This window comes from Nilaparvata lugens, chromosome 3 (genome assembly GCF_014356525.2).
Source record: "Nilaparvata lugens isolate BPH chromosome 3, ASM1435652v1, whole genome shotgun sequence".
NCBI classification, from domain to species: domain Eukaryota; kingdom Metazoa; phylum Arthropoda; class Insecta; order Hemiptera; family Delphacidae; genus Nilaparvata; species Nilaparvata lugens.
Window position 1 is genome coordinate 11,135,341 of NC_052506.1, and position 25,861 is coordinate 11,161,201.

The 25,861-nt window shown below is 35.0% G+C and overlaps 1 protein-coding gene across 2 annotated transcripts in view; it reads left to right on the plus strand.

The window, feature by feature from the left end:
- The window catches only part of LOC111046468 (U3 small nucleolar RNA-associated protein 6 homolog), a 45,744-nt gene extending 25,109 nt beyond the window's left edge, over nt 1–20,635 (plus strand). The window contains exons 4-11 of one of the 2 annotated variants that reach the window (XM_039425358.1): nt 432–666; nt 2,066–2,225; nt 5,902–6,012; nt 9,193–9,394; nt 10,360–10,491; nt 11,713–11,967; nt 17,035–17,305; nt 19,964–20,635. In XM_039425358.1, the coding sequence (XP_039281292.1) occupies nt 432–666; nt 2,066–2,225; nt 5,902–6,012; nt 9,193–9,394; nt 10,360–10,491; nt 11,713–11,967; nt 17,035–17,305; nt 19,964–20,112 (1,515 nt within the window). In that variant the 3' untranslated portion in view covers nt 20,113–20,635. The remainder of the gene's footprint in view (nt 1–431; nt 667–2,065; nt 2,226–5,901; nt 6,013–9,192; nt 9,395–10,359; nt 10,492–11,712; nt 11,968–17,034; nt 17,306–19,963) is intronic. The other variant, XM_039425359.1, reaches the window with a different exon arrangement.
- Nucleotides 20,636–25,861: the final 5,226 nt, after the last annotated feature.

Sequence of the window (25,861 nt, forward strand, 5' to 3'; positions counted from 1 at the left end):
GGGTGTTCACATTCAGAATGTTTGAGTTACAACCCCACATATCCTTAAAAACTAAAACTTCAATAAGTCGCTATTTTGGATTCAAGTATCATAGAACATTTCTATCGATACCATCTTTCTTGTTTTAAAAAGGCCTTTAAAATTATGTACCATACAATGTGTGTTTACATTTAAAATATTTGAGCTACAACCCCTAAGTCACACCCTGATGAGGGGTTGAAATTCAGTTGTACGTCAAAAGGTAGAGTATTTGACCAGTAAATTATCCTGAAAGCTATAGTATTGTATCTACAACAGTCTCCAATTTATTAGAGGGTTCCCATTCATATGACTCACTCTGTATATTAGTAATTATACTATGAATTAGTATGAAATTATGCACAACATTTTCAGATATCCATTTCATTCGTCGATTGTTGATGATTTTGCAGGGTTTACATTCGTCTGGTAGTCAGGTGTTCCAGCAAATGTTGAAGTATCACAGCGACAAGGTGGGTGTGTTCGTTCTTGCCGCCAACTGGGAGTTGGAGGAGTGCAAAAACATTGAAAAGGCGCGCAACCATTTACAGGCCGGACTGCATATTCACAAGGACTCTGAAAAACTTTACATTCAGCTTTTCCGTCTCGAATTGACGTCCATCAGTAAAAAACTGAATGAGGAACAAGGTGAGTTGCTACACAGCTAAAGCGTTTATCATATAATTTATTTTAAAATTCGAAAGTTTTTCACATTTTGAATTTGTGATCGATATGAGATTACATTCTGAACAACACTCGTGAATTTGATTTGTATATTAAACTATAGTGCATTACATGAACCAAAGTCAAAGTTCTTAAGACATGAACTGCATTACAGTATAAAATATTTTGAAGTTCGAGGATCATTCAAATTTTTTATTTGTACTAGTAATAGTCCAGTCTCTATATACATCGGTGCTTGCATTTCTTTTTTACACACACATACAAGTTTAATACAGAGAATAACAAAAAGAATACATGCAAACAACAACAACAACATCAACAATACACATTAGAACAAAATAAAAAGAAAGTGGTGCAAAAAAAGGATGGAAGATTGAATTTATACAATTTGTATTCTAAGCTGCGTACACATATACGTTCTTCCAACCCGCACCGAGCACGCTCCTCCCTCGTACCGCCCTCGTTCCCCCATCGAACTACAGTCGCGCCGCCCACGCACCCATCATGAACGTTACCGAAGATGTTAGATCTTCTCGCGTTCCCCGGTCGAACCATTGTTGCTCCCCGGTCGATCATCAATCGCTCTGCTGGAGTGACGTTCGGTTGCGGAGCAGAGCGAAAGTCTGTACGCCCCTATAGACTACAATTTATATTGTAGTTCTGATTTTTTAATATATTGTTTGGATACATAAGAGAAGTCCAGAGCCAACTTTTTCATGCAAAATTTTCTTGTGCTAGACACAGGATGTTCGAAAATACGAAGTTTTTGGGCCAACCTGCATCTAGCACAAGGAAATATTTCATGAAAAAATTTAATATAAAGAAAACTTCTTTATTATGCAACTATTTTTTACTTGACAGTAAATACAGTTTACTTTTGAGTCGACAGTATTGACTAATAAATATAGGTTATGAGTTTTTATTTTGAAAGGATTAACCAGCTAAAACAGAAAAATTAATTTTCTCATTCAATGGGAGAAAATATTCCATTGTAATCAGGTTGAATAAATTAAGTTGGATCCAAGATAGCAGATCAGATTTTTGAAGCCACAGAAAAGCAGTTTTTCAATCAAAATAGGATCCCCAAACTTCTTAATTAGTTCTTCTTCACTGTTACTTCTCTCTTACTTCCTCTCTGTGATAGCTCTCTTAATTCTTCCCTGGAATTTTTGAAACTGAGGAGCCAGTAAACAATGATCCTTTACTATCAATAACTATTCATATTTCTAAACACATTCACTTGAAAATTCGAGAAAACTATATATGCTTCAAAAACAACCACCTTCCAAAATGTTCGACATTGTCTTTTATTTGGGAAGGACTAGCGCGTGTTAATGGCTCAAATATCAATGATTGATTCCAGATAAATCTACGCCCAATCCAGATGAGTCGATCTACACGCCTCTTGATGCCATCTACGACACCGCTGTGAGAAAAATTAACAACGTGCAATTCATGGTTCAGCTGTTGGAACGCGCCAAGCCCTACGAATTCACCGCCAATCTGCAGAACAAAATCGTAGCGTACGTAATGAAAATACTATTCCTTAAAATATTGAAAGCTCATGTTTAGGTAGGGAGGTGAGTATGTACTTCTTATTTATGAACCAAACTTGAAAAAACTCCTTAACTAGCGAAATGTTTCCCATTTATTTATGATCAGGGATTTGATCACTTTTGATAATGATCCATTTGTTTCAGCATTGAACAAATATCAAATAATAAAAAAAACAAAGATATTTCAAATCTCACTATAATATTTATTAAAAACTTTAAAACAGTACCATGGTTTCACGTTTACCAACGCATCATCAGCTGTACTGAGGAATGAAGAGATTTCACAACATCACCATCAATTCTACTAATTTTATTAAATATCATATAGCTCAATTGATGCTTTGATACTAAATTTATACTTTAATCTACTGATTGGACTGAGCGCTAAGTAACATAATGATGACAGTTGATGCTACTCAACTCTAGTGTGAAGTGTGACCTGATTATGATCATTCTATTATAAGTAGTTCTTTAAAATTCTATACTGATAGCTCCAGAATGTCCAGAAATAACAAACTGTCTAAAAATAGAGATTCAAAAGAATGGGGCCTGGGGGTTTTTTGGCCTGCAAAACATTTTTCTGACCCTGAGAATTGGCCAGGATGTTTTTGAGGGACTGACCTCTAGAGAGGATTTGGTTGTTACTGAGTATGATGCCCTATAGTGAGGTCCATGTTATAATGACAGTATTTGATCAACTTCAGTTTTGCTATCTTCGTCTATCATTCAACAAAGCCGGTGGTACTATCCTTTTCTAGGTCTACAACGATGACAATTATGTTTTTGACGGTGTAGAAATGTAATTAATTAATGCAGATAATTGGCATCGCTATTCTTCTATCTTTATCCATTATATCTTTGCCATTATAACGTGGACCACACTATAGGTATGTGCTCATTATAATAAATTATAATTATATGAAAATAATGATATGTGGAGTGAGAATAGCGTTTGACTCAATAGGTTGAAATAAACAGTTCACCAAACTTGAAGCAATAGGTTTTAAAAATAATTCTCCAAACTGGTTTAAAAGCTATGAGGATAGGAAACAAAAATGTCCATTGAATGGTGTGGACAGAGAGTTGACAGGGGTTGATTAAAGTGTTGTGCAGGGAAATACCTTGGGTCCACTACTCTATAATCTTAATCTTCTATATAATATATATATATATATATATATATATATATATATATATATATATATATATAAATGCGAAATGGCACTCACTCACTCACTCACTCGCAGAACTAAAAATCTACCGGACAAAAAACGTTCAAATTTGGTAGGTATGTTCAGTTGGCCCTTTAGAGGCGCAATAAGAAATCTTTTGGCGATATTTTAACTCTAAGGATGGTTTTTAAGGGTTTAAAGTTCGTCTTTTAGCATGTATATTCTTCTTATTTCAATATCTTGAAATTATAATTGAAATGTCTATACCATATGTTAATATAGAACTATAATCTAGAGAGAGTATCTCTTCGAAACAGTTGTTCTGGTAACTAAATTAAAAATTTTGTCAGGTTGGCAAGTCAAGTTGAGTTGACTTTGTTAGGTTAGCACCAAGTTGAAAATTGAAATGCATTTATCCAGGACCTCCTAAATATCAATTTATCCAGTACCTCTTATATACCTTTTTAGGAGGTCCTGATTTATCGCGGAAAAAATTGATTGGGTACTGCTACTTCAATCAGAGCTATTCCTGGGAATATTATATTACTAGCCGTCAGGCTCGCTTCGCTCGCCATATCCGTTTAGCCAGACGTTTAGTCTGGACCCCCGACTGGATCGTCCTAATATATGATAAAAATATGACATAACATTTCAAATTTTGTTGGTGTGTTCAGTTGGCCCTTTAGAGGCGCAATAAGAACGGATTTGGAAAAATTTCCAAAGATACGCCCAAAATCTGCGTTTTTTAGCGTTTTCTCAGCTTCATCGAGAACAAATAAACAGAAAATGTTCAAATTTACTACAGAAGCTTAGCTGGGGTGCAATAATGTTGTGTTAGAAGGAATTTGAAATAACGCCAAAGATACGCCCAAAATTAGGGCCAAAATTTTCTCAGCTTTTCTGAGTTTCCTCACCTTTTTCAATAATTGATGGAAATATATTAAAACAAATTCAGTACACAGGTTTAGCTGAGGTGGAAGAATTTTGTTAGCCAAAGATACGCCGATATAGTAACAGGTGTTTTTCGAGATCAAATTGACATAATACGTTCAAATTTGGTACAGAGGTTCCGCTGAGGTCTACATGCAGGCGAGCGAAGCGAGCCCACTTATCTCATTTTTGGACGATCCAGTCGGGGGTCCAGGGGGCGGAGCCCCCTGGCTAGACGGACATGGCAAGCGAAGCGAGCCTGACGGCTAGTTTAATATATATCAATAATATTTCCGAAGTTGAACCTACATGGACATGGTCAGCTGTATCTTTATACCGCACTGGTGTCTTCTGTAGACCTAGTAAAGTTGAAAAACTGATTCGAAAATAACATGTTGTCAATAAATATTGGAAAAACCAAGTGTTTACCTGTTTTTCTACGAAACAGCCCTGGACCCATGGAGCTGCATGTGATGGATGTGACTGTCCACTGTCCACCCATTCAACAACTCAAACAGTTCAAATAACTGGTTATTATTTTTTATTATAAACTGTGTTAAGTGGCTTATGTGCAGTATCTCAGGCGTAGACTGAACTATGCATTTGGGCAGGAGATTATCTCCTGCATTCTGGGTGCTGGTCACTCCAAATCCGTTTATCATGCTTGTGTGCGGACACTGCTTCAGTATATTACAATACCGGGTGTCTATAAATGAATATCGGGGTTTTAACGCTTTATAAGATTTATTACATTATACTAACAGTTATTAATGATATGTCAAATGAAAGAGCAACTCAAACAGTTTTTGTTCGTTGGTGAGCAAGATGGTGCGCCACCTCACTGGCATAACGAAGTACGCGATTGGTTGAACGTAACTGTACCCGACCGCTGGATTAGCCGCAAGGGGCCCAATGACAGAGCTTGCTATGGGTGGCCTCCACGGTCACCCGACCTAACGCCATGCGATTTTTACCTTTGAGGTTTCATCAAGGATCGTGTGTATGTGTCTCCGTTACCAGCTGACCTCCTTGGATTACGAAAGAGGATTGAAGCAGCTGTTGCAACAATTACAGAAGACACACTACTCAACGTTTGGGAAGAACTCGGCTATAGACTTGATGTGTGCCGTGTGTCAAATGGTGCTCACATAGAACACTTGTAAGCTTGTATATAAAACTGTTTGAGTTGCTCTTTCATTTGACATATCATTAATAATTGTTAGTATAATTTAATAAATCTTATAACTTAAAGCGTTAAAACCCCAATATTCATTTATAGACACCCGGTATTAGTAACTTTAAAAAACTTGAGTTTTTGTACTATTAATCAACCCCTAGTACTTCAACAATTTTATATGATATATTTTATCTTTAAATGTGATTTTTCACTTCCTGAAGTACTGTGGGTGATTAATAGTACAATATTAGTATTAAATTTAACATTTTATACACTTGCAATGATGTTTTTAATTTATTTTGTAATGTATTTATCTCTGAATAAAATTGTATTGAATTATGTTTTTTACTTTTTTTTCTTATAGTGATATGCAGGAGAAGTTCCCCAAAGAAGAAGTCACTTGGGATACTGTAGCCAAAATGGCCCTGTATAATACTAATAACAAGAAGAAATCTTCTGCAAAAGAAAGATTGAGGTAAATTTTCATTGTGTTCAAAAACGCAATCAAATTTAGTTGTTTTGGACTCTTTTTATTCTATTATTTCAATGACGTAATTTATAAACTGTATTTTTTCATAACAGGATCTTATCGGCTATCAATCACCTAATAGAATCTTTTTAGTAATGTGGTTGGATCACCACAGCAATCTTGGCTTGAAAAAATCTTGAATTAGTCTGTTAAGACGAACCTAAAATATTATAAGATTAGTGCAAAACAGCCCAAATCTCTCCAAAACAGCATTTTGAAGAAATTTCTAAAAATTGTAGTATTTTTGTGTTATGAGCAGAGAGAACCCTTCAATTTATTACAGGTTTTTTTTTGCAATTTACAAATTTATTTGTTTTACAGGTTTTTTTTTACAATTTACAAATTTATTTGTTGGAATTTACTATTTATTTGTTGTAAATAAATAAATAAAAATGTGGTGTGGCGCAATCACACAACTTTCCTTGCCGTTATGAAAATTGATCACCTGATGCTAGTGTTCCCGCGCATCTCAAGTCTACTACTATTCAAATTTCAAAGATCTGAGCCAGCTGGTGACAGGACAATAACGCTGGAAACACACGAGGTCTGCTATCTCTTCATAGTGAATTATTTAATAGAATCAACAGTTGCCAAGAGTTTGCAATTGAAATAATCACATTTTCTCAAATTTCGAGCTTATTTTCAATTTTAGGTGAAAATGTAACTGAACATTAATTGTAGAGATTTTTATGCTCAATCTTTTCCACTTAAAATTTTTTGTTTAAATTGTATCTGAAGCCTGATAGTTGGGAATCTAAAGTCAAACTTTGCATAGATTGGGCGGAGCTCCTGAAATTTTTACAGATATGAGACTTGTGGCAGTTGATAGAGCTTATCAACGACTATTCTAGGTATGAATTTGATCAAAATCGTTGGAGCCGTTTTCGAGAAAATCGCAAAAAGCCCTGTTTTTGACAACATTTTCGTCATTTCAGCCGCCATCTTTAATTGAATTTGATCGAAATTGTTCGTGTCGGATCACTATATTGTAATTACCTTGAGTTCCAAATTTCAAGTCATTCCGTTAATTGGGAGATGAGATATCGTGTACACAGACGCACATACACTCATACACACACACACACACACACACACACACACACACACACACACACACACACACACACACACACACACACACACACACATACAGACCATTACCCAAAAACCACTTTTTTGGACTCAGGGGACCTTGAAACGTATAGAAATTTACAAATTGGGGTACCTTAATTTTTCTCGGAAAGCAATACTTTCCTTACCTATGGTAATAGGGCAAGGAAAGTAAAAACCGCAACAGTATACTGCAGCGGGAACCAAAGTTACGAGCGCATGATACTCTTGTTTAATAGGCTCTGTGCTATAACCAATATAATTAATAACATAACTATTTATCAGCTTAAAAATAATTTTCTGCTGGTTAAAAAATCAAAACACACCTGAAACTAATTCTATATTCCATACCTATACTATTTATGGAATTCCAATTTTTCATATTGAATATAGTTTGTTATTACTCAGAATTCATAATCTAGTTTAATCAATTACTATTTGTTGAATATTTCATTATAAACGACCTAAATTTACTGTCATTAGGTCCATTATCATCATCCATATGAACCTATATGAAATTCCAATTTTTCATAGTTTGAATATAGTTTTTTATTACTCAGAATTCAGAATCTCGTTTAATCAATTACTATTTGTTGAATATTTCATCATAAACGACCTAAATTTATTGTTATTCTAGACGAGCAGATTTTAGTATACTGTAGTTGTCTTTGATTTAATTGATAAATTCAGGCATCTGTGCTTTCAACTTAGAAACGATATACTTATATAACATCACTTTTGCTGAAACCTCTTGAAATCCATACGTGGATCCATAAAAACTTTGGTGAGAATTTGTACAGTTGAACCCAATATAGTGGAACTCACGATATGAAGAAAAATTCATTGTATCGGGGTATTCTTTATAACAAGAGTACTTTTTAAAATTGTAACTTGTAATTCTAGAGTAACATTAAATTGATACGTTACAAGGCTGACCCCTTAAGCCTAGTTTACATAGTCTTTGGATATTGTCATCACGTGGTTGCGGATTGTCGGAGGCCAGGCCAGTTAAACGAGAAAATGTTTATACGCGGCCAACTATTGGACCGGCAGTTGACAGCTAAACATGTCCGAGCTCTCGTCATCTGTTGTGACTGAACTGGCAAAACCAAGACAGCGCACTGGCCTACATCGTTCACACAGCGCCAATTATCGCGACAACTGAGATTCCGAGTGGGGGGGGGCTCGCTGGGCCCAATTGACTGTCCATAGTCTACTCCCGGAGACAGTTGAATTTCGGGACAGTTGGCAAGACAATTGGCCTGAAGTGTTTATACGAAGACAATAATTTTATGCTAGTTAGTTGCCTTATGACAATTGTCTCGCCAATTGGCATCGTATAAACTAGGCTTAAACAGCTGAACTGGCAAAACCAAGACAGCGCTACTGGCCTACACCGTTCACACGGCGCCAATTGTCGCGACAACTGAGATTCCGAGTGGTGGGGGGCTCGCTGGGCCCAATTGACTGTCCATAGTCTACTCCCGGAAACAGTTGAATTTCGGGACAGTTGGCAAGACAATTGGCCTGAAGTGTTTATACGAAGACAATAATTTTATGCTAGTTAGTTGCCTTATGACAATTGTCTCGCCAATTGGCATCGTATAAACTAGGCTTTACAGTGGAGATTAGTGTCTCTTCCCTTCAAATTTACAGCTGTATGTAGTAGATATTTAGTAGTCTACTCGTCGTATTTCTGCCAAAATGTTACATTCATAGTGACTATCATTGGTTTCGAAAATGTCTTTTAGTATACTGTCTAAGGATAGCCTGTACTACTATTTCCACAGTGAAATATTTGTCTTTTTTATTATTAGAAATTATAGTGATATCTAGATAATATGTGATATCTAATACGTAGATATTTGTAGTAAGAATTATTGCAATTGCGGTGAAATACCCTAAAAGATTCTGAAACTGCAGTCTGCAGATATTGACAACTGAAATATGTTATTTTCCATTGAATTATCCGATTTTATCATATTAATAAATGAATAACACTTTTTTAATTCACAGCAACTGCGTCAGTGAGTACAAAACAGCAGTGAAGAACGTAAATACAGAGAAAATGTGGAGTATGTACCTTGAGACATTAATCAACGTGCAGAATGACAACGTTCAGTTCCCTTTACCTAATTACAAGAGGAAGCTGAATTGCCAAGCTTTCAGTGCCGCTGATGAAGCTATCAATCTTTCTGAAAAGTACTATCTGCTGTGGGTGAGTGCATTTATTACATCTCTGTTCATAAAAAAGAATAATTTATTACAATATTAGTGTCTGATACAATTTTTTTAGTAACTCAATCTTGAGCATAAGTTCAAGTAAATTTTAAGTTTGAATCTAGTCAAGTAAGACTTCAGTGAGTCAATCTTGAAATGAATTAAAAGAGAAATACAAGTAGAAATAAGATAAAAGGTCAGCTGTGTCAAATCAAATGAAAATCATCGTGAAACCGCACAGAGCAAAGACCTTGAAATTGAAGGCCGCCATTGGGGTATTTTAGCACGAGATATTATATCTATATATTTGTAATGTTATAGATTACAAAGGCTTTGGTATGTAATAATCTTATAGGTTGCCCCCTCAATGGCCGATTTCAATTCCAAGTACGACACTAGCGCTGCATGTGAGTCTATGCAGCTTTAAGGTCTTTGGCACAGAGCATAACCTAACCTAAGAGGATTCTCATAATTGCAACGTTTTATTGTTATGTCCAAAAAAATCATGAAACACTTCTGTTAACCATCTTGAATTGAAATTTATTACAGAATAGCTTGTTATTAACAACATATTAGAACTAATTTGAATCATAATTATAATTATATGGTGTATGGCGGTCATCAGCGAATGTAACTACAGTTAAATTTTCTCTCAATAGGTAATAGTACCTAGGTAATATTACTAATGTACCTAGAATACAATGTATTCAACATACATTGTATTCTAGGTACCTTGGAAATTATCTACCAATTACCTAGAATACAATGTATTCAACATACATTGTATTCTAGGTACCTTGGAAATTACCCTTAAAACGTTTCTATTTTGATAATTTGATAGTATCCAAATCGGAAAGCTTTGAATAATGTCACCAGTAAAGATTTCCCAAATACCTGTTGCACAGCCTTGATACGAATAAATATTGTAATGCTCATCTAGTTCTTGTGTTTATTAAACAATAGATCGAGCAGCTGCGGAAAGACATGCCGTGTTTTGAACCGTTGAAAAAGTCGCAAGTTGATGACACAAAGAAGCAGACGTCAGGCAGCCAAGACGACTCTAGCCCTGAAAAGCTGGCTGAATTCCCTCCTCAGGTAACACATTAAATTGTTCTCATTTGAACTATATCATAGAGAAACAATAGCGTAAGTAGATATCCCATGGTATAGGGCGTTTATGTCGCAACTTTTACTGTTATCTCAAGCCGATTATTGTTGATTTTTACTGTTTTGACCGGGTAAGAGTGTATGAACGGCACAAAATTGGGGGACTACCAGCGTCATAAAGCTTCACGGGAAAGAACTACGTGGACTATCGGCTTGAGATAACAGTAAAAGTTGCGACATAAATGCCCTATACCATGGGATATCTACTTATGCTATTGTTTCTCTACGACTATATTCACTGAAATTAACTCATTGAAGCTGTATAATAACCAGCTTCGCATTGGAGAAAATCATCAATTTCTGTTAGTAGGTGTAGTTGAACGTACTGACTCACTACCTCCGTAAACAAAGCCGTAGCGCATTCGTGTGACGTCAGCACAGGTAGGACTCCTACACCGATAAAAATTCGTTGATTTCAGTTGATCTATATCAGCTAGTGTTTTTATTGGTGCAGGAGTCCTACCTGTGCTGATGTCACACGAATGCACTATGGCTTTGTTTACGGAGGTAGTGACTGACTTGCTTTTCTGTTCACTTTTGATGGATACATTATTTCATCTGAGAGTTTACCTTTTGAAAGTGACAGTTATTTTATTGTAAGTTGGATTAGGATTGTACATAAAAGTTACAAATCAAATTACCCATTTTAACTTATATTTTTTTATTTGTCACATGTTTCATCTTTGAATTCTTTTTCAAGTGAATAAGCATAATAAAAACGTTAAATGTCAACAATAATAATAACGAATACTTGTATAATATGAACTCTCTATGAACTTTAATAATACACTAATATTTTCTAGAGTCAACAAATTACTGCTGTTTGATTACTGATAAATGCATAATATGAACAGCTATCTTCAATAGACACCAAATTATTCAATAGTAAAGACTAGTTACTCGACTTTAGGTCCATAAGCAGTCTAAATACTAACGATTTGTTGTGAAGGAGCAAACTAGCAAAATAATAATAATAAACTGGCATATGAGAATTATGCAGAAAGCAGCAATTCTTGGTACAACTAATATTGTACGCAAGTTTCTAAGCCTCTAATCTAGAAAAAAAGTGAATGATTCTCTGCTTTGAAGTGCAACTATGTAGTCTTGAGATCAGGATATATTATAATAATTGAAATTATTGTATTGCAGGAGAGTTCAGGTGACAAGAGTTCATCGTCGAAGAGTACAAGTTGGGAGACACTGTGCCAGGTCCTAGAGAAGGCGACAGAGAAACACAGCTCTAGTTTTGCTCTTTGGGACAAGCGTCTCAGTCTGAACATGACGTGGGGTGGCGATGCTGCTGTAGATGCTATCTTTGAACAGGCAATCGTACATCTGCAGGAGAACTCGCTTCCGCTTTGGAAGCTGATGCTGCAATACTGGCAGCTCACTGACCCCGATAAGGTAACCCGTGCTTTGCACTGCAGCTATGAAAAAAGTTAGCTGCAACACTCTCACCTATTCTACTTGTATCTAAATATTATGGTCTTCGGTTTTACTGTAGCAGTATTAATGAGAATAGAAAAGGCAGTATCCATTTGGAAAAGGGCTAACCGTTTGAAAAAGGCTATCACCTTTAGAAAAGGCTGTCGCCTTAAACCTAGACCTTCTTCTACCTTTCAGGTAGAATGATAATAATGATCAAAATATTTTTGATGAAATTTATCCCATTATTCTGCATATTTCCAACCAATCAATTTCCACTAGCTACCGTATTCTAAGTTATTTTCAAAGACCTTAAAGATGCATAGACTCACATGCAGCGCTAGTGTCGTACTTGGAATTGAAATCCGCCATTGAGGGGGCAACCCATAAGATTATTACATACCAATGCCACCAATGCCTTTGTGATCTATAGTATTACAAATAAATAATATATAATATCTCGTGCTAAAATACCCCTATGGCGGCCTTCAATTTCAAGTAAGAGCTATCATTGGGAAGGCATAGGCATTGTGGGTCTATATCTCTTTAAGGTCTTTGGTTATTTTAGATTATTTTAATAAGAATATTTATTGGCCATTAAACAAATATAGATGCAATAGGCTTCGTCAATTAACATAATACATAGTCAAACATATATCACATAAAAAATAATTATGATATAGGTATTCAAGTTACAATTCTATGGTACTAGTATCACAGTCCATGAACTCTTTAATATTATAAAATGGATTTTTTCCAAGCCATTAATTACTGTCTTAAAGCGTTTTACATGCAAATTTCTTATTCTAAGAGGAAGCTTATTGAATAATACATATCTTTGATACATATGACTTTTATGTGTCTTGGACAGTCTTACGTAAGGAGTTTGGAGATCAGTGTCAATTCTAGTATTATATTCATGATTATCAGTGATTCGAGAGAAATTGTTCAATTTGTTCTTAACCTGTAGCAAATTGTGATATACACTGTGATTCAATAGTTATTTGTGCAACTAGTGCGCAAAGTGACAGTTTGCTGCACCGAAAGAAACGTTTACGCCCGAGCCGTAGGCGAGGGCGGAATGGTTTCTTGAGTGCAGCAGAGGAACTTTGCGCACGTATTTCACATTAAGTTTTTTCTACAGTTACCATTGAATATGAAAAGTGGGTAATTATGGGTAAAATTGCCTGAAATGCATCAAATGTTTTTCTGTGTAATTTTATTATTGATAAAAACCTTAATTTATTGTCAAATTGAATAAAAATGTTGTCCTTGGTTATAATATATAATGTAATAATTAGCGCGTTGTGCTTCGTTGCACCTCTGCTCACTATAGCAGCAGCCCAGTCACTGTTACCAACTTCATTTTGATTTTGCTGCACTGTTGCTCCATATAACCTACTAAGTATTTTGCGTTGCCATGTTGCAAATCTGGAGTGCAGAAAAATTTTTCCCGCACTAGAGCGGAAAAGTGATTCTTTGCGTTCTGTAATCAGTGCAGCAATGGCCACTTTTCAACGTAACTGTAGGAAAAAAGAATACCACAACTTTGAAAATTGATAACTCTGCAAACAATAAACGGAGAGTAAAGCACTATCTGTCATCGATTTGAGGAAGCTCTAAAGTTTTTTTAGTTCCTTATTTAGTCCCATTGGCACTCATCTGTCCGTTCCTATTTGAATGAAAACTATCCGAGGCAATGGATCGGCTGCGAAGCAGCTCGAGACAGAGCACTTCATCACTGGTCTCCAAGAAGCCCTGACCTCACCCCCTGAGATTTTTTTCTATGGGGGTACGTTAAAGATAAGGTGTATCGACCGTCTCTACCAACTAACATTGAGGAGCTCAAACAAGAAATAACAGCAGCTATACAAACTGTTACGCCTGATATATACTACTGAGGGTGAGGAACGAGTTCGAGTATCGTATTGATATCACTCAAGTGTCTGGAGGGGGTCAAATTGAACATTTGTGAACTTGTTTTCTAGTGGGGAAAAACTTAATTTAATACTCTCCATTATGATTTATAACCCAAGTTTCTATTATGTTTCCTTGATTAAATACAGATTTTCAAAGTTGTGGTATTCTTTTCGAATCATTCTGTATATACAATGAAGGTAATTAAGCTATTTTAGCCAGTAAACCGTTTTGCTACTTAAAATAAATGACTGCATTTTGGTATTTGAATAACAAAATAGTTTGGTAATTTCATTTTAATAATAATTATTGTCTAAAATAGGGCTATGTTCAGCATTAAAAAATTAATTAATTGAAACTTCAATTTGATTTCAGGCTGAAAGATTGATGGAGAGAGGCTCAAATCAGACAGATCAGCCGAATTTATGCAACCCGCTAAGAGTAATACGGCTGGAATGGATTGCTCTGACCCAGGGGCTTGCAGCTGCTCGCAAGCTTTATTACAGATTAGCCGAAGACCCTCCTACTTCCCTGCAGCTGCATCGAAAGATGATGGCGCTTGAGAATATGCAGCCCAGAAAGAGCATCAAAGACTTACGCATTGTGGGTCTATATCTCTTTAAGGTCTTTGGTTATTTTAGATTATTTTAATAAGAATATTTATTGGCCATTAAACAAATATAGATGCAATAGGCTTCGTCAATTAACATAATACATAGTCAAACATATATCACATAAAAAATAATTATGATATAGGTATTCAAGTTACAATTCTATGGTACTAGTATCACAGTCCATGAACTCTTTAATATTATAAAATGGATTTTTCCAAGCCATTAATTACTGTCTTAAAGCGTTTTACATGCAAATTTCTTATTCTAAGAGGAAGCTTATTGAATAATACATATATTTGATACATATGACTTTTATGTGTCTTGGACAGTCTTACGTAAGGAGTTTGGAGATCAGTGTCAATTCTAGTATTATATTCATGATTATCAGTGTTTCGAGAGAAATTGTTCAATTTGTTCTTAACCTGTAGCAAATTGTGATATACACTGTGATTCAATAGTTATTTGTGCAACTAGTGCGCAAAGTGACAGTTTGCTGCACCGAAAGAAACGTTTACGCCCGAGCCGTAGGCGAGGGCGGAATGGTTTCTTGAGTGCAGCAGAGGAACTTTGCTCACGTATTTCACATTAAGTTTTTCCTACAGTTACCATTGAATATGAAAAGTGGGTAATTATGGGTAAAATTGCCTGAAATGCATCAAATGTTTTTCTGTGTAATTTTATTATTGATAAAAACCTTAATTTATTGTCAAATTGAATAAAAATGTTGTCCTTGGTTATAATATCTAATACTAATAATTTGCGCGTTGTGCTTCGTTGCACCTCTGCTCACTATAGCAGCCACAGCAGTCACTGTTACCAACTTCATTTTGATTTTGCTGCACTGTTGCTCCATATAACCTACTAAGTATTTTGCGTTGCCATGTTGCAAATCTGGAGTGCAGAAAAATTTTTCCCGCACTAGAGCGGAAAAGTGATTCTTTGCGTTCTGTAATCAGTGCAGCAATGGCCACTTTTCAACGTAACTGTAGGAAAAAAGAATACCACAACTTTGAAAATTGATAACTCTGCAAAGAATAAACGGAGAGTAAAGCACTATCTGTCATCGATTTGAGGAAGCTCTGAAGTTTTTTTAGTTCCTTATTTAGTCCCATTGGCACTCATCTGTCCGTTCCTATTTGAATGAAAACTATCCGAGGCAATGGATCGGCTGCGAAGCAGCTCGAGACAGAGCACTTCATCACTGGTCTCCAAGAAGCCCTGACCTCACCCCCTGAGATTTTTTTCTATGGGGGTACGTTAAAGATAAGGTGTATCGACCGCCTCTACCAACTAACATTGAGGAGCTCAAACAAGAAATAACAGCAGCTATACAAACTGTTACGCCTGATATACTACTGAGGGTGAGGAACGAGTTCGAGTATCGTATTGATATCACTCAAGTGTCTGGAGGGGGTCACATTTAACATTTGTGAACTTGTTTTCTAGTGGGGAAAAACTTAATTTAATACTCTCCAATATGATTTATAACCCACGTTTCTATTATGTTTCCTTGATTAAATACAGATTTTCAAAGTTGTGGTATTCTTTTCGAATCATTCTGTATATACAATGAAGGTAATTAAGCTATTTTAGCCAGTAAACCGTTTTCTACTTAAAATAAATGACTGCATTTTGGTATTTGAATAACAAAATAGTTTGGTAATTTCATTTCAATAATAATTATTGTCTAAAATAGGGCTATGTTCAGCATTAAAAAATTGATTTATTGAAATTTCAATTTGATTTCAGGCTGAAAGATTGATGGAGAGAGGCTCAAATCAGACAGATCAGCCGAATTTATGCAACCCACTGAGAGTTATACGGCTGGAATGGATTGCTCTGACCCAGGGGCTTGCAGCTGCTCGCAAGCTTTATTACAGATTAGCCGAAGACCCTCCTACTTCCCTGCAGCTGCATCGAAAGATGATGGCGCTTGAAAATATGCAGCCCAGAAAGAGCACTTCATCACTGGTCTCCAAGAAGCCCTGACCTCACCCCCTGAGATTTTTTCTATGGGGGTACGTTAAAGATAAGGTGTATCGACCGCCTCTACCAACTAACATTGAGGAGCTCAAACAAGAAATAACATCAGCTATACAAACTGTTACGCCTGATATACTACTGAGGGTGAGGAACGAGTTCGAGTATCGTATTGATATCACTCAAGTGTCTGGAGGGGGTCACATTTAACATTTGTGAACTTGTTTTCTAGTGGGGAAAAACTTAATTTAATACTCTCCAATATGATTTATAACCCAAGTTTCTATTATGTTTCCTTGATTAAATACAGATTTTCAAAGTTGTGGTATTCTTTTCGAATCATTCTGTATATACAATGAAGGTAATTAAGCTATTTTAGCCAGTAAACCGTTTTGCTACTTAAAATAAATGACTGCATTTTGGTATTTGAATAACAAAATAGTTTGGTAATTTCATTTCAATAATAATTATTGTCTAAAATAGGGCTATGTTCAGCATTAAAAATTGATTTATTGAAATTTCAATTTGATTTCAGGCTGAAAGATTGATGGAGAGAGGCTCAAATCAGACAGATCAGCCGAATTTATGCAACCCGCTGAGAGTAATACGGCTGGAATGGATTGCTCTGACCCAGGGGCTTGCAGCTGCTCGCAAGCTTTATTACAGATTAGCCGAAGACCCTCCTACTTCCCTGCAGCTGCATCGAAAGATGATGGCGCTTGAAAATATGCAGCCCAGAAAGAGCATCAAAGACTTACGCATGTACCACATATTAACGTGTCTCGAATTCGGCGCTGATAATGTGGGTAGGTACTATGAAATCCTTATTTAAAAAATTCTATTTGTCGTACTGATGGAGAGAACCATTACCAAATAAATCAGAAAACATTGTAATAACTTGACCCTCAATTACACGCTAAGCGGCATAGCGTACCGCACTTCTGCATATTTGTACTTTCAAGGTGGCTGCAATGGCTGCCATTTTCCAATGCTGCGACATTTTCGTTCATCATACCTTTCCGTAGTAGATGAGGGTTGGAAGGAGTGTGGGGACGTTTCTTTAGTGTGCAGCTGACTGTTGAAGTCGGAAGACCTCATTTTTAAGATAAATCAACTTCACAATATTGCACTCAATAATTTTTTCTTTCTATAATTTTATTTTTATTTTTTATTGCTAAAGTTGATAACCACTTTTCCTTATATACTATTATTAGTATTTTGTATTTTTGTTTTCTTTGCAAAACCAACAATTATTATTAGATAGAATATACAATTTTCTCAATTTCTATTTGAATAACTAAGGCTATCATATTCAAAAAGTTTTTTCTCATTTTCATCACCTATGTACAGCTCAAATTCTATGAAGAAAGATTTTAAAACACACAATTTACATATAGCGGCACTCGGTGCCGCGCGCGTGTAATATCATTAGGAGGCGCCTAGCGTGTAGTTGAGGGTTAACCATGGCGGCAAACCAATGGGACACCACTGATGATCTAGTCTAATACGGGCTCAAATATCTTGATATATGATGAAAAATGTATTGTATAATATCTTACGATAGTCATTGTAAACGTTATACCAAACTAAACTAAATTTACAAGTGGCTTGTTCCAAAACAATAATATTATCGACCTTTTATGTGCAGGTTTTATATTTATTATGGAAAAATATTTTTTTTGTCAAAATTAATGGTGGTGCAATTTAGCAGTTTTTTGACAGAGCTCAAACTTTACTGCTTGGAATAAGGCGCCAGCAAATTTGAACGAATCAAGCGGCCCTTGGTGTGTTTAGACTATTTGTCAATAGATGATAACTTTTGTAGGATATTTTGTCAATAAACGTTGAAAAAATTGATAAAGTTTTCAATGAAACTATGAGGAAGATTAGTGGGACATTGAGACCAACAGAGACTGAGTGGCTGCCTGTGCTTAGTAACATCATGCCTTAGATCTCAGGAGGGTTGAGAAGATGAACAGGTTCATTTCCCAGTTGCAACAAATTCATGGAGGTCTCCCAGACTCTAGAGATTTGGCTAACCCTCCACCAAGGCGCCTCAAGTCAAGAAAATACTCAATACTTGATGGACAGGAAGAAATAAGCAGTGTGAAGGAGTTATGGAGACTGAGATGGTTGCAGGGAGAGGTTAAGAACAGAAGTCTTGTGGATGACCCCAATGACATTGTCCCTGGCACCCAGCTGAGATGTAGAGAGTGGTGTGGCCTTGACCGGTTCAGGACGCAGGGTGTAAGGTGTGCTGAGTTGACGACAGCATGGGAATACACCTCTGACCCTCTGTGCCAATGTGCCCGTTCTGGGAACATGAAACGTGGTAAATTGTCCGATTCACAATTTACCCGGTGAAAAGTTTTGCGTCCCATGGGAACAATTTTGACAGATTCTGTACCAGTAACAAATTCCTGCCCCACCATCGAAGACTGGTAAATTGTGACAGTTTACATTTGAAGAGCTCTGATTGGTCGATTGAATTGTAGTCTGCTTGCTTCTCTGCGCTTGCGTAGGCAAAACAAGATATCTTCTGCTTTCTCCACATTTTAGAACCATTCTATTGTCTATTGAACTATTATGAAAAATCAACCTGTCCTGACACCATAATGATAATAAAAATAAAATGTTTCCATTTACAACATAGCCAACCTAGAACCTACCTGTATAAAGTATTCTTTAATCTGCTATAGCCAACATAGAATATTTGCGTGCACCAGCACCAGCTACTTGATTTGAATTTGTACTATTGCGTTAAATCATAAAATTAATTTTATAATTGAAATCCTATTATATTAAGCGAACAATTTCTGTATTTATATATCTGGTTATTTTTATATCAGGCTATTTATGTTTAACGGATCTCGAAAACGGCTCTAACGATCTTCACGAAATTTGGAACATAGTAGATTTATGATGTAGAGATTCGATTGCACTAGGTCTCATCCTTGAGAAAACTCGCTGAACGACATTAAAAGGATAATTCATCCTTAGCTGAAACAGCTGTGGATAGTAAAAAAAGGGAGTATGTGAAAAATCAAAATTGTGCTCACTATAACCTTAGTGTCCGGTTTCCCATTAGGGAACTTTGGACTATATACGGCGAGGTGGAACTACCTTTGGGTCTCCCCACCATTCAAAGCCATACGCTGATAATAATAATAATAACATATACATACATACAAATAGAACCGTCGAGAAATTCTTTCGGGGCTGTTCCCTGAAAAACGACCATTTGACTGGACTATTTTCTGTTGGAGGTTAGACTATTTTTGTATTATTATTTATCGTTAATGCTATTTCATTTCATAGTAGAAACTGCTGTCAAACAGCCGTTTTTTGTTCGAAGTCATTCGCTAATGTGTGTGTACAAGCATGTGTGTACACTCTTGTCCTGCCGTTAGTGGCCACCCTTAGTAAGCTGAACAACCCTTCTATGTTGTGCTTTACTTTTTCAGATGTGTGGATGAACTATTTGAAGTTTGAGAAGATACACGGCAAACACTCGAATATGGCAGACATCTACCACCAGGCCTGCACCAAACTAAAGGAGTCTCTCATCGAAGAATTCAAAAACGAATTTGACTTGGAATTGAAGAAGACCTAATTCCAATCGGGTGACACTCACAGCATCCAGTTTTCAGAAGATCTCTATTATATTATATTATTATTGATGTTGTATTTGTAAATGTGTGTAAATGAGTGTTTGAATTGACACTCCCATTCCCATAAGTACATAATTATAAACAAATTACTTGCCACTTTTTGCTACCCCAAATGAGCTTATTCATATAATTTTTAAATGTATTTATTTATCTATATTTTTTACAAAGAAACACTAATCAATAAACACTCGACATCTATCTATATATACTAATCACTTCAATTGTATAGTTCCTTTATTGCCAAATCAGGAATAATTATTACTGTAATATTATATTAAGTATGACATGGAATTCTCATTGTTGTGTGTTGTGTACTGCATGAGCAAGAAAACGTTTTATGTACAAGAGATTTTCAGTTCATATCAAATCGTATTAGCTATAAGTATTTGGGAGTAACAGTCGACAGTTGAAATTTTGTATATTGATTCTTAATTTACCGAGCATGATTACAGGCCTATCTTAATCGTATAGGTATGTGCACTCCAATTGAAAACAATGCATCAAATCTAATCGTCCGAATTCTTCAAGATGTTTGTTGGTTTGTCAAGTATTTTTTTACTTTCCTTGTTTATTAGACCCTTGCGGAGCACGATTTTCTTTTGCTAGTACCCAATAAAGTGAAGAGGATGATGTATAATTTTATAGCCTTGGGAGAATCCGTTATGCAATTCTCTTGAAACGATTCAAGGTTTTGAATAAAGAAGTATTTTATTTTTGTTTAATTTTAGAAAATTAATTCAGTAAGAAATTATTATTTTATTTTCTAGTAAGAAATTATTATTTTATTTTCCAGTAAGAAATTATTATTTTATTTTCCAGTAAGAAATTACTATTTTATTTTCCAGTAAGAAATTATTATTTTATTTTCCAGAAAGAAATTAGTTTAAATTTAATTTAAAGTTTAATTTAATTTTTAATTTAGTTCTAAATGTTAGTATTACACCTGCTCTAGAACATGGGTTTCCCATAGTTGAGTAGGTTAATTTCCGAAAAAATGCAACTTATATTTCTAGTAAATTTCATTCATTGTATTTTTGAATATTATGTACATTTTATTGATTAGATTATTTATTTGTATATTAATGGAAATAAAATTTATTTGTATTTGTATTATTATTTAAGGAATGAGAGCTATGTTTTACCATTAACTTCGAATAATTTAACCAGAAATACCTTAATCTATATCGTTATAAAAACATGCAATAATTTACAAGATAATTGTGCTAAGTTTGTTAATATGCACTAAAAATAAATTTAAAAATTTGGTTGGGTAATAATTATGCTCATATAATTATATATTTTGAACTTTCAGCAATGAGAACATAACCTATTTTTTTGACATGTAATTCAGTATTAAATTTTGGGATGCCTGTTATTCTTTCCCAATCATATTTATATAATTTGTATATTGTATCCACAAATGAATAAATAATTAAATTCATGAATAATTGTTGTAATTATTTACCATATAATTGTGCTAAGTTTGTTATTATGCGCTTACTGAAAATAAATTTGGTTTACTTGAAAATTTGGTTGCATGATTATGCTCATAATCAATGTATCTAGAATACAAGGTACTGGCAATACCTACTATTACTTAAGTAATGGTAATAGTACTTGAATAATAGTAGGTATTGGTAGGCCTACTGGCCACGAAACAAATCCAAACCAGCTGGTCGGTGTGACGTCATTGGTGTTCTAAAAGTCTATTCTTCCTATTTTTTACTTTCCTTGCCCTATTAACATAGGCAAGGAAAGTATTGCTTTCCGAAAAAATACAGGTACCCCAATTTCTAAATTTCTATACGTTTCATGGTCCCCTCTGAGTCCAAAAAAGTGGTTTTTGGGTATTGGTATGTATGTGTTTGTGTTTGTGTGTGTATGTGCGTCTGTGTACACGATATCTCATCTCCCAATCAACGGAATGATTTGAAATTTGGAACTTATAAGGTCCTTACAATATAAGGATTCGACACGTTCAATATCGACCAAATGCAATTCAAGATGGCGGCTAAATTAGCGAAAATGTTGTCAAGAACAGGGTTTTTCGCGATTTTCTCAAAAACGGCTCCAACGATTTTGATCAAATTCATACCTAGAATAGTCATTGATGAGCTCTATTAACTGCCACAAGTCCCATATCTGTAGAAAATTTCAGGAGCTCCGCCCCATCTATGCAAAGTTCGATTTTAGATTCCCAATTATCAGGCTTCAGATACAATTTAAACAAAACATTTCAAGTGGAAATGATTGACCATGAAAATCTCTACAATTAATGTTTAGTAACATTTTCACCTAAAATTGAAAATTAACTCGAAATTCGAGAAAATGTGATTATTCAATTGCAAACTGTTGGCAACCGTTGATTCTATTAAATCATTCACTATGAAGAGATAGCAGACCTCGTGTATCTCCAGCGTTATTGTCCTGTCACCAGCTGACTCAGATCTTTGAATAGTTGACTTGAAATGCGCGTGAACACTAGCGTCAGGTGATCAATTTTCATAACGGCAAGGAAAGTTGTGTGAGTGCGCCACACCAGATTTTCCAATATGAGCAACTTTTTAAGTATTTTTCTCAAAAAGTAAATAACTTCAAGTCCCATCGACATTCCCTACGATTTATATTATTCACATTTATATTAAATACAATATTTATCTTCATTTTTTTTATAAATTCAATACTTTTGGACGGCTGGACCTTTCAGAATGATCGATTTGGGTAAGAGCCTGCACATCGAATACCTGTTGCTCTCTAATTGAAAATTAACATGCTTTCCCTGGCTCTTTTGTAATTCAATTACTCAATGCTAAAGAATTTGATGAATCGATCATTCTTCTTCTCTTCTTCATCCTCGCCACTTCCCGTTATGCGGGGTCGGCTTTACCAATCCTGAGACGCCATTCCTTCTGATTATAGGCATCGTTTGTAGAAAGATCTAAATTTTTCATGTCCTTCTGGACATTCGTCATCCAGGTAGTTTTTGGCCTACATCTTTTTCTTGTTTGTGTAGCCATGGAGAGGCACTTTTTCACCACGTGATCGTCGGATCCTCGCATAACATGACCATACCACCTCAGCCTGGACTCTCACGAATCGATCATTGAATAAGTAAATGAAAAACGTGAACATGAATTAAAGTATAATATTATTTCTCTCAAAATCCTTGATATCTTATCTGTATAGCCTACTGTATGTATATTACATAGAATCAGTAGAGTGCCGGTTCAACATCTTTAATCCTTTAGGAGTGCACTCTTAATTCAGGAAAAAATGATAAACACATATCCACATACTTTAACCAGGTAATAGTTGTGTGCTACGGTCATATACAATATATTTATCTTTATTTTTCTCGAGCAACTTTGTATTTATTTTTATAAAAAAGTACATAACTTTCAAGTCCCATCGACATCTCTTACGATTTATACAATATTTATATTTATCTTTCATTTTTATTAGAAATTTATCACTTTTGAACTCCCATATCTTCCAGAATTCTCGATAATGTAAGGGCATACAGGTTTGGAGATAGAGAACTCTCATTTGATATTACGAGAAGGGATACACGTAGAAGGAATGAATAGATTTAATTTGGCAACATTTGAAAAGATGAATGGCTTGAAAGGTTTTCTACTGGAGGATTTTTATTTAAAGTCTTAATATCCAAACAATTATAAAGTTGAAAAAAGGTATACCTACTGAAATGCATTTCAATTAGTAATACTTTGAATGATAATATAGGCCTACATTCTTTCAATCACTGTTTTAAAATCATAATAATTACGCTTGGCTTGAATACTTTAATAGTTATCTTGAGCTTTCTCGTTATTTATTACGTTGTACACATTCCTTTGTTCATTGTGATATTCTTCTGCAAACTCAACCAATTTCTATCCTTTCAAAATTGATTCTAATACCAATCTCAATGCAGAAGACATATAAAGGAAAAGCTAAGATTAATTTGATGAAAGTGAAATCAAGAGCGGTTGCAGAGAATAAAGGTTGTTAGTGCAGGGCATTCCATCAGTGATTTGGAAGGAGTATGTGGATGATCAATGGATGAAGATGGTAAGCGCACCACTTTCCTTCCTTATCCTTCAAATATGTTGTTTAGACTGCACTTACCACCTACATAACACATGAAATTAATCCCAGCTATTTTTCACATTAAAGAATTTTGGGACCTATGTAGCGTAGAGTGACACTCATAACTCTTATCCATGTATCTCATTTACCCAAAACATGTTATTTACCACCTTTTCCACTAACCCCTTCATTTGTTCTCGTATTGTGAAACTATTCTATTTACTTTGAGAAATAGACAATTCTGATAAAAATGCTAATGGATTGAATAAATGAGACATAATTTGAAAAATATAGATACATAGATAGATAAATGCCTTTTATTTACACTTTACAATTTCAAAAGTGATGTGGGCGAAATTGAGGCAATACCGTAAGAGCCCCCTCTTCCACTTAAATCACGATTATTAGTTACATTACATAAAAATAATAGTATACTTTACAATTCAAAAATAAATCATTGGAATATCAATCAATATAGGATATCAATCATAGGAAAATAGATCGTAGGAATATGAATTAATTCTCTCAAATATTATAGTATCTTATAATATTGTCGATTCATAGGACAACTGGTCGGTTGAATGTCTGTTTGGAAGCCTCCGAAGGACGACAACCTCTTCAACCATCTCGGAGGGCACTCTTATAGTCTTATTCAAGGAAAGAGGCTCCCACACACTTAGACCAGTATAGATGTGTGGTACGGAAAAACCTATTCCATCATTGAATAGAGGAGTATTTTGTGCAGATTTTAATAAGCAAAATACGATTTTTGCCTATCATTGGGGGTGGGGGGAGATTAGAACCCCCAACCCCCCCATCATTACGCCCCTGAATAGTTGTGAGGTTGTGCATTTCTTTCCAGGCTCTTATCAATTTTGACTTTCTTAAATAGGTATGTGTTTCATCTTGATTTAATAACCTAATTTTTCCAAATAACCTTAATCATAATACATTTCATAATACATCACGGGATTGGTGAACTTTTTATCTAAAGTATTTATTCCAGATATAATTTATATTTTTGAACTACCTATCTGTGGAATTAACGCAGCATAAAGTACAAAATTGGTACGCTACAGGAAATATTATAGCAACATCAATTGAACAGAAAAGGTGAGAATGATTCCTTAGAAATGAATTTTCATTCCTTGAAACATGATTGAACTCCTCACTATCAAATATTCTTATAAATAGAAAATTATTTTTGTAAAAGTTTTGATTTAAAATCTGAAAATAATTTGGCCTTTGATAGGCTGAATCTAATATTAGGCATTATTTTTTGTAGAAATATTGATTTAGGATTTCAAGAAATTGATTGAACAATATCAATAGGGCCTACATAGACTACCTATATTTTGTAGTTATATATTAATATAATACATTATGGTATATCAATGTAGGTAGGCAATATGTGTATCTGTTCCATATCATGAAAAACTGCTATTCATCATGATTATTTCTCCATTCTCAAGATTTGGACTACTACTGTACCTATTAGGCTAGTTTATTTTCTTAATCATATTCTTGTACTTTTTAATTTGTATTGTTATCATGTAATAGAGAGTTGAAAGGGCCGACTGAGCCCTAACTTCGCTCTCTAGG